At 40.5% G+C, this 10,647-nt stretch overlaps 1 protein-coding gene across 1 annotated transcript; it reads left to right on the top strand.

The window, feature by feature from the left end:
- Positions 1 to 9,079: 9,079 nt before the first annotated feature.
- LOC103422099 (2-oxoglutarate-dependent dioxygenase 19-like) lies at positions 9,080 to 10,647 on the top strand. The gene is made up of 2 exons (XM_008360134.4): positions 9,080 to 9,453; positions 9,663 to 10,647. Exons 1-2 carry the CDS (start codon positions 9,193 to 9,195, stop codon positions 10,479 to 10,481), a joined length of 1,080 nt encoding a protein of 359 aa, XP_008358356.2. The 5' UTR covers positions 9,080 to 9,192; the 3' UTR covers positions 10,482 to 10,647.

Here is a 10,647-nt window from a genome sequence, read left to right as displayed (position 1 = left end):
AAGATGAGTTCCTTCTTCACATTTCATCACTTGGTTGGTGAGAATAAGGGCAAGGTGTCGAGGCACATTGTAGTAAGTGTCAAATGACATAAAGTATGTTGAACCCTTTCGAAGCACAGTTGGCTTATGTATGAATGTGTTGAAATGTACGATTGAACGAATATATTGTGAAGCTATTCGTTTATTTGTATAGTCTTGTTGACATATATTTAGACTTTGTTTCATGTTGGAAGCATTCATGTTGAAGCTTTGAACCCGAGTGTTTCATTGCTAGGAATGTAAGAGGATTAATACCGAGTTGTCTAAATCACCTCTTTATTGAATTCATGCCAAATAGTCTTCGTTACATAGGATGTCGAACGGTTGAAGCTTAACACTTGTAAAATGTGAGTTTATTTGTAATAGTACTTCAAGTGATCAGCGTTCCATGGATGGCCAAGGGTCTTGCCATCGGAGCTTCTAAACTTGTAGGAGCCAGGGCGATTGATGCCAACAACTTCAAACGGTCCATCCCAGTTTGGACTAAGTGTTCCTTCACTTGGGACTCTGTCGCAGAGTAATCTTTTCTTCAATACCCAATCCCCTACTTTGAAAGAGCAAGGTTTAACCCTTGAGTCATAGTAGTTGGAGATGCACTGCTTGTAGGCGACATTCCTCAAGTGAGCCTGGTTTCTGTGTTCCTCGACTAGATCTAAGTTTTGGGTAAGTTGTTTGTCATTTTCACTTTGCACGTAGTTTTGAACTCGGAACATTGCTTGTTCAAGCTCAACTAGGACAACTGCCTCTGTACCAAAGACAAGTGAGAATGGGGTTTCTCTTGCTGATGTCCGATACGAAGTGCGGTATGACCAAAGAACTTGGGGTACAAATTCTGGCCAACAACCTTTAGCCTTATCTAAGCTGGTTTTCAAAGTTCGCTTGATTATTTTGTTGATAGCTTCGACTTGTCCATTAGACTAGGGATGAGCTGGGGAGGCAAAACATAAGTTGATGTTGAACTTAGAGCAGAACATCCTGAACATATTGTTGTTGAATTGTCGCCCGTTGTCAGTGACTATCGCATTGGGAATGCCGAATCTGCAAAGGATGTTCTTCCATACAAAGTCTTCTATTTTTACCTCAGTAATGATTGCCAAGGGTTCTACTTCAGCCCACTTTGTGAAGTAGTCAACTGCAACGATTTCATAGCGAACCCTTCCCTGCAGGTATTAGGCCGATCAAATCAAGTCCCCATTGGGCGAAGGGCTAAGGGCTGATTATAGGAGTTAGCAGCTCGGGAGGGGAGTGAGGAATAATTGTGTAGCGTTGACACTTATCACATGAGCGAGATATTGTGATGGCATCTTGGTGGAGTGTTGGCCAATAATATCCTTGGCGAAAAGCCTTGTGTGCTAGGGATCGAGAACCAGCATGATCTCCGCAGACTCCATCATGTATTTCCCGAAGTACAATTTCCGCCTCTGCAGGCATAAGGCATCTTAGGTATGGTAGGTTAAAACCCCGTTTGTAGAGTTTGTCATTAATGATCAAGTAACGGGTAGTCTTGTATCGAATCTGCCTAGCTTGGACTTTATCGTTTGGGAGGGTACCATGTGCAAGGAATTTATAAATTGGGGTAATCCAACTATCCCCCTGTTGTAAGTTGCACACTTCCGCGGCCATGATGCTTGGTGCTGCCAACAATTCGACCTGAATTTTTCTCCTAATTTTGTCTTCCACTGCTGAAGCGAGGCGAGCCAAAGCGTTTGCATGACTGTTTGCTGCTTGAGGAATTTGGATGATCTGGTAGTGGAAGTGTTTGAGCAACAATTGTGTTTGTGCCAGATATGCTGCCATGGAGCTATCCTTAGCGTCAAAGTTGTTGGTGACCTGGTTAACGACCAATTGGGAGTCACTGAAGATATCAATTCATTTAACCCCAAGGTGTTTGGCTAAAGGTAAGCCTGCTATAAGGGCTTCATATTCAGCCTCATTATTCGATGCCTTGAATTTGAAACGAAGAGCATACTCCATTGCCACTTTGTCAGGGGTCATAAGGACTAGTCCTGCTTCACAACCCTGTTGGTTAGACGAGCCATTAACGTATAGACTCCATGCTGGGGCTGTTGGTTCTATTTTCTAAGCTTCCGAGGGTAATGAAACCACTTCTTTAGGCGTAGAAACAATGTCAACAGGATATGTGAAGTAGGCGATGAAGTCTGCCATTACTTGGCCCTTCTCAGCTGGCTTTAGTTGGTAAGAGATGTCAAACTCAACCAATGTTATCGCCCATTTGATCATTCTCCCTGAAGTGTCAGGACTTTGGAGTATCTGTTGAAGATGATGATTGGTAAGCACGATGATGGAGTGTACTTGGAAGTAAGGGCGAAGTTTTCGAGCAGACATGACCAATGCTAGAGCCAATTTCTCAATGTTAGAGTATCGTGTCTCCGCATCTTGTAAGGCCTTGCTAGCGTAGTAGACAGGCTGTTCGACATTACCATAATTTAGAATGAGAACGGAACTTACTGCTGAAGCCAATACCGATATATAGATAATGAGAGTGTCACCAACCTTAGGTTTGGAGAGTAGAGGGGCTTTACTCATGTAGTCCTGGAGGTTCTTGAATGCCTCAGTACATTCATCAGTCCATGTAATGTACTTCTTACTTCCCTTAAGTGATTTGAAGAAAGGAGTACATCTGTCTGTGGCCTTAGAGATGAACCTAGTTAAGGCTGCCACCTTGCCAATAAGGCTCTGGATGTCTTTTGAAGTTACTGGTTCTTCCATGTCGAGGATTGCTTTGATCTTCTCGGGATTAGCCTCAATGCCTCGTTGGCTTATCATGAAGCCTAAGAATTTGTCAGAGCTTACGCCGAAGGCACATTTGTTGGGGTTCAACCTCATTCGATAACTCTTCAGAATGGTGAAAGTTTCAGATAGGTTGGTGATGTGTTGGTTAGCATGTTTGCTCTTGACTAGCATATCATTAACATAAACTTCCATGTTCTTCCCAATATGTTCGGCGAACATTGAATTGACTAGTCTCTGATAAGTCGCTCTTGCATTTGCTACCCATGTTGGGTAGTTGACTTTGCGGACGAAGCCTATGCCTTTGAGTTTTTCAACTTCTGCCTTCATTGCTTCGTATTGTTCAGCGTCATAAGATCTTCGGTTCTGTCTCACCGGCTTGGTCTTGGGGTCAATACTCAAGCGATGACATATGATATCGGAAGAGATGCCTGGCATGTCCTCATATGACCAGGTGAAGACCTTAGAGTTCTTTTGCAAAAAAGAGATCAATGCCAACCGAATGGGTGGTGACAAAGTGGTGTCAATCTTCACCATGCGATCTGGATAATCTTTTGAGATAAAAACCTTTTCCAACTCTTCAGCAGGTTGTGCTTGCTGAGTGAAAGAGTTGTCTCGAGGATCGTCGGGTTGACTGTTGTCATTGTGAAGATCCAAGTTGGCTTCGTCCGGGATGGTCTTTGTGACTTAGTCATGTATAGAAAGGGTTTCCTTGGGCACATAAAAGTGATGTTGCTTGACCGAAATGTTATAACATGATCGTGCACTAAGTTGATCTCCTATGATGTAACCATTGCCATAGGTGGTTGGAAATTTCATCAACAACATACATGTGGATACCATGGCCTTGAGATCATTAATACATATGCCATTGGGCAATCAACCACCAGGAAGTTAGGGGTATGGTAGCTGTGTAAGGGCCTGTACCAATGGTGAAAGGTAAGTGTATGCTCCCTAAAGGTTGCACGATATCACCGGAGAAGCTTATCAGAGGAGAAATCGAGCAATCAAGCAAGTGTTCAGCTACATTAAGTGCCCTGAAAGCTTCAACAAACATGATATTAACCGAAGCCCCTATGTCTACCAGGATTCGTTATACTTCAAAGTTGGCTATGTGAGCTTCCACGATCAGTGGGTCGTTGTGAGGGTAGATGATACCTCTTTCTTCTTCAGGGTAGAAACATATTAGATCCCAATTAGGCTTTTGATACTAGCCTCCCCTAATGTTTTCCATATGAAACACTTGGTAGCCAGACCTTAAAGCTCGTTCGCTATTTTTCATGGCTCTGTTGGAAGATTTAGATATGGGTGTGTCGCCACTTATGGAATATATCACATTCACCTAGCGTTGGTTACGGTTACCCTTTGGAGGGTGAAGGTGGAATTGATTAATTTTTCCTTCACGTGTCAAAGCTTCAATATGATCACGAAAGGCTACGCCTAGGTTGGTTCCAATTAGGTATCTCAGCTTGTCGTTCGGCTTTCAACTTGTTTACTTTCTTAAGGAGTTATAGGACAAGAGGGTCCTGAGTGGAGTCATGTACCACTGGAGCTTTCTTTCGTAAATCTCCATCTCCTCGTTGAAGTAGGAATGTTCGATTAAGAGCATGTGACTTTTCCCTTGACTCGCCGTACTGACTTCCAAGGTATGTCTGTCGAAACATCTCTGAGTCCCCTATACCTTTGTGTTTCTCTAAGACTTGTTGCCTCTTCCCCAAATTGGTAGTCGGCCTAGGACATGGGAAGGGACCGAGTCTTTCAAAAACCCTTGGGTCATTGATCTTTGAGCTTACATGGATAAGATTGTCTCAACGTTGCTATAGGAAGTATCGACAGTCGCGAAAGACAACTTTCGATCCTTCCACTCCTCCTGCTTCGGGGTCGAAGCAGCTGGGTTGAGAGAAGTCTTATGTTGGTCGCCATTTCGATGAGCCTCAACAGGAATACCTATGTTGAGGGCAAATAACCCTCTGTGTTGGGGGGCACCCAGTTGATGGTTGACTTCCACAAGAGTGATGAGCTCGTGTGTTTTAGTATATCTAGCCTCATGGAGCAACTCGAAAACCTTCTCATACTGCTATTGGAGGATCTCATTCTTCATCGTTATCTTGTTGTTCTGAGCCCCCAGCTCATCAACTTTAGCCTGAAAAACAAACTTCTTTTGTTCCTTCTTTCGTTGCTTCGCACCAGGTGCAAGAGGGGTGTCATTCTGTGTGATGTGACTTCCTTCGCTCCCGATGTTGGAAAGGGATGCCTGGTCAAAATAAAGTGTACGAATGGTGGAAACCAGCTTAACAAAGCTGAAGATAGTGAGAATAAGTGTCGTTCCCACAGACGGCGCCAAATGTTGATGCACAAAATCAGTAAGGACTTTGGTACAACAAAAAGTGTTAAGTTTGTGACCTTCACTACATTACTCCGATTACTAGTGTGGATAAGTATGTAAATGGATAGGGACAGGGAAGCAAACACAAGATTACGTGGTTCACCCAGATTGGCTACGTCCACAGAGTAGAGGAGTTCTCATTAATTGTGAAGGGTTTACACAAGTACATAGGTTCAAGCTCTCCTTTAGTGAGTTCTAGTGAATGAATTAATACAAATGACATTAGGCAATATTCTGGGAGAATGATCTTCTTTTATAGAAGAGAGTTTCTAGTTTTGTTCTGACATTGACACGTGTCGTGTTGTGATTGGCTTCCGATGTTGACACGTGTCACGCTATGATTGGCTTCTGATGTCAACACGTGTCGCGCTGTGATTGGCCTCCTGGTTGGAGGGAAACTCTTCTGGGTCCTTGACGGTATAACGTTGACCGGTGCTCGGTAGTTTCGGGATTGGTCAAGTATGGTACAAACACACTTAAATCTTCGTGTTCCTTTGTCTAATTGCAATAAATTTGAGTTGAACAAACCATTTAAACATTGAGTTATTAAATAGACACATAATGGAAAAGGAGGATCGACAAAATGAGGAAATGGTAACATATTGCTTATCATTTATATTAAAGATTATTGTTTTGTTATTAATATTATGATTATACTACTCTTGTTACTAATCACTTTGATTTATGTTGAAGCTTACAAACTTGTTAGATAAAATGTGAGTATTGATATCTATGTGCACATGACATATACATATGCATTGCAAAGCAAGAAAATGAGTTATGTTGTGTCAAGTGCTCACTTGTGTAAAATGTTTGAGTTGTGAGGATATTTAAGGGCTGAAGTTTGCCTTGAATATAAAATAATGAACTTGTATATGTCAGGCGTAGGGTGCAGGGCTTGAGTATACAAATTGGTTGATTATAAAATAATGAAATCTTGTATATGTCAGGCGTCAGGGGAAGTGCTTGTTTAATAAAGTGGAAACTGAGAATTTAATTAGAAAAAATTGGGTTTAAGGGATGAACATGAGTTAACTCATATTCTAAGGTATTTGGAGCCAAGTGGTATAAGCATGGTATGGGACGTGCATGCTTGGATGTCTTAGGTATGTGTTGACGGAATTAGAAGGGAGTGAGTACATTCATGCATCTCACTTGCATATATTTTATGCATTTGAAAGAATTGTTACAATTTAATTATTATTTGGTTGGTACTTTTTATTGTGAATTAAATGGTGCACTATAGTTATTCCGTTGCGTATTCAATAAATTTAAGTAGTAAACTCAAGCATTTAGTATGCAAAAGTTGTTAACTAGTGTTATAGGATGTATTGTGTAATCAACTCCAAATAATTTTATTTTAATTTTCCCACCATATCTTGGTTGTAGAATTTATTTCTATAGCTAAGATATGGCTCACACCCTAGCTGGTGAATAGTCTTTATTCACGGGTCGGGGCATGACAGTTTTGCTGTGAATTAATTTTCGAATTAGATTGGTTTAGTTTCTTCAATTTGGGGTTTTTCGTTTCGAATTAGTTTTCGAAGTAATATTTTATGTGGCAATGTGGTATGTCAAATTTAGAAGAAAAAAAAAATCTTAACAGGTCATAACGGGTCGAGTCATTTACTTGCTAGGTAAAATGACCCGACTTGTTAAGAACCTATTAAGATAATGGGTGTGATACGACACGACTTGACCTGACCCGTTAAGATAACAAGTGTTACATGAAAATGCCACGAACACGCTAAACATGACCCGTTTGCCAATACCTACATTTGGGGTTTTCCATCCATTGGTCCGTTAAGAGCTGAAGTGGTTTCCACATTTACACCACGTGGCTGCCACATTTGTGCTACATGGCTAAACAATTAATAAAAAAATTAATTAAAGAAAAGTAAAAAAAACAAAAACCCCCCTTTGTCTTCCCCGAGCACCCCCTTCTCCCATCCCCCAACACCCACCCCTTGCCAACCCATCACCCATCCCTTCTCCAATCCACTCCTCTCTCTCCGATCCACCCTGCAATTGCATATATTTACAATCCAAACCCAACCCTTTCTCTTTATGTTTCTCCCTCTCTCTCTCTTCATCTGAACCTTCCTCTTTCTCTCCGATTCAGAGAATTGCGATGGCGATCAGATGTCTTCAAGAAGTTCATAAATTATAATATATATTTATAATATTCTAGAAGTTCAATGCCTCCTCCAAAAGCTTCAACATCTTAAACTTGAAGAATTGATCAATGAATTTTACCTTTTGAAGTTTAGTTTCGATTTTCATTTAGTTTGAAAATTTAACTTCTATTTGGATTGTTAACTTCTATTTGTTTTGGTTTGTAACTTCTATTTGGATTGTAAGCTTAATTTTCATTATGAATCTTGATGCATCATTTGAATTATTGTATGTGTGAATTGTGAATGATGAATAATAGATTAATTTAGGCTACAATTTATAAGATATCAGCAGCTAAGGTGAGGTTTAAGTTAAAGAGGTGAGTCTTGTGGTAGTGCCATAGTGGTGCTTTATGCTTCTGTTGAATAATCAACCGGTATTGCTAAGGTGAGGAATTTAGGCTACACATTGTCCTTGTAGACCTATAGTACTGCTTTATGTTTCCATTCTTTGTTTCAGGCTTATAATTTTCAAGTAATTCATCAACATTTCATGCGGCTGTAAATCCATTTGAATGTGGAAATCCGAAATCCATTTGGGCACTTGTTATGAGAATTTTCTTTCGTCTATGCATTTGGCTTATATATCTTTGTCTTATTACAGAGGCACAAAATATGAAATATTGAACAAAGCAAAAACAGATTTTGTCTCAAAATAAAGTGGCAATTACCATTGTCATACCATGCCAACCGAACATTTGGCAATACCGAACTTCGGTATACCGAAAGTTTGGTATGGTACTAGATTTTACCAAACCAAAAATTTGGTACGGTAACTGGTACGAGAGTTTTGGTACGGTAACCGTACCGAACCCACCCCTAGTTAGATCTTCCTCCTCAACCAATTTTGTTCAAAGTTCACACATTTTCTTTTAATATGGATACTGTAAAATATTATTTGTAAAACAAACACTTATAAAAAGAGCATAATAAAATTTTTAAAGTGTTAATAATTGTACCCAATTAACGAGGTTTCATGAAATGGGATTGCAATATTAGGCTTGGGACATGAAGAATCTGTTACCTACTGGTGGGCATCCAAACGGCAGAAACTCCCAAAGGCCAAGGGGTAATTTAGATTTGGAATTGTAGACGCGTACGTACAGATGCCGTTGCATGATTGTGTTTGATTTTTTGTGCCATATTTCGTGTCATATTCTTTTACTTGGCTGTGGTGGGCGGCTTGTTGTGCTCCCTTCAGTGGCTTTGTCTGCCGTAGTCAAAGTCTCAAACTGGAAGCGAATTTGGATTTTCCTTAATCCCCATGCCAAATGCATTCCTACATTTTTCTAATTTTCTCATCAACTATCCATTCATGCAAATACTTTTCCCATCTCTCCTCCACTTGGGAACCTCTACTTGGGAATATAAAACAAAATAAAACAAACTTATTTCTATTAGTAACATATCACATGATTTAAATGTTCATCTGATATTTTTCTTTGTAGACGATAATAAATCATCTATCGAATAGATATAGGGTCTTCAATACAAGTATATTTCATCTCTATTAGAGAAATAATTTAAATCTGATTTACATAATATGGTCTTCCAAGAATTCATCTATTGCATATACATGTAGGTTAACAACTAATTAATATATATTTTATTGTTGCAGGACAACAGATTTGAAACCTAGGTCAGCGTTGGCCAAACTTATTCAAAAACCACCAGCTTGTGGGGATATAGTCATAAGTTATCTTGCTCTATAAAATAGCAACTCCTTTTTTCATATTTCTCCACAACACTCAAACAATTAACTTTCCTCTCCCTCACGTCCTTCCTTCAGGACATACAAATCAAAGACCAGAATTCTCAGCTTCTTTCTCTCTCCCTCCACCAATGGCACCTACCGTGACTTCAGTGGATGCATCTGAACCCAAGGTAGCTAGCATCAAAACCTTAGCCGACTCACATGCTCTCACTTCTGTACCTTCCGAGTACGCCTACATCATGGATCCCAACGATAAGGGAGATGCAAACGACCCTGAACACTCAATCCCCATCATTGATTTTGCTCTTCTCACCTCTGCCTCCCCTGATGAACGGGCACAAATGATCCAGAAGCTAGGAAAAGCTTGCCAAGAATGGGGCTTCTTTCAGGTATGTTCACACTTGTTATTAATTATGTATGCTTGAACATGTATAAAATTAACTAATATTTTATTAGTTTGATAACTATTTCGTTTCAAATTTTTATTTAAAAAAAATATATATATATAAATTGAAAATTGAAATAGTTATAAGTTTTCAAATTTTAACTTTAAAAATGAAACATGAATTAATATTTTCATGTGCTTGATGCCTTTTAGGTGATCAACCATGATGTACCAGAGAGCCTAATGAAAGAAATGATCGACGCGTGCCGAAGATTTTTTGAACTGCCGGAAGAGGAGAAGAAGGAGTTCCATACAAAGAACCTGTTGGACCCAATCAAGTGCGGCACCAGCTTCAACGTCGCAATTGACAAAGTTCGTCTCTGGAGGGATTATCTCAAGGTCATCGCACACCCCAAATTCAACTCACTCTACAAACCTGCTGGGTACAGTGAAGTTTCATTGGAGTTCAGCAAAAGAACCCGTGCAGTGGCAACCGAAATATTGAATGGAATATCGGAGAGTTTGGGACTGGAGGCCGATTACATTACCAAGGCCATGAACTGGGATCGGGGCTGCCAAATTCTGGCAGCAAACTACTACCCGGCTTGCCCACAGCCCGACCTGGCAATCGGTATTCCTCCTCATACAGATCATGGACTGGTGACGCTCCTGATTCAGAATGATATGTGTGGCCTTGAAGTCAAGCACAATGATCAGTGGGTCTTGGTAAATGCCGCTCCGGGCGCTTTTATTGTTAACGTTGGTGATCAAATGCAAATTCTAACAAACGACAAGTACAAGAGCATATGGCATCGAGCAACTGTGAACAACACAGCTACTAGGATATCGATCGCCGTACCACATGGACCGGCACTCGACACGCCCGCTGTACCGATCCCGGAGTTGCTAGAAAAGGAAGGTGAAAAAGCGAAGTACATTGGAATGACGTATGAGAAATTCATGGAACTTCAGGCAAGCCCCGCTGCCTACATGATGCCTTGCTTGGATCACCTGCGGGTCAAGGACAATTGAAGAAAATATATGCTCCTGTAAGAGCTTTGATTCTTTATCAGAGCAGCTTGCAGAGTTGTTGTCCAATGTTTCTTGCTGTTCGGATCTTTGTCTTGTGTAAATTAGTGGGACCTTCTCATATCATCACAGTAATATTAATGCGTAAAACAGTGGGACCTTCTCATCA

The sequence above is a fragment of the Malus domestica genome, chromosome 10 (assembly GCF_042453785.1).
Source record: "Malus domestica chromosome 10, GDT2T_hap1".
NCBI classification, from domain to species: Eukaryota; Viridiplantae; Streptophyta; class Magnoliopsida; order Rosales; family Rosaceae; genus Malus; species Malus domestica.
This window is presented reverse-complemented; position numbering and strand designations above follow the sequence as displayed.

Bases quoted from the DNA above. Each gene is read 5' to 3' on its own strand.
- LOC103422099 (XM_008360134.4), top strand. From the start codon at position 9,193: ATGGCACCTACCGTGACTTCAGTGGATGCATCTGAACCCAAGGTAGCT. The intron at 9,454-9,662 runs GTATGTTCACAC...GATGCCTTTTAG, and splicing joins AAGAATGGGGCTTCTTTCAG to GTGATCAACCATGATGTACC.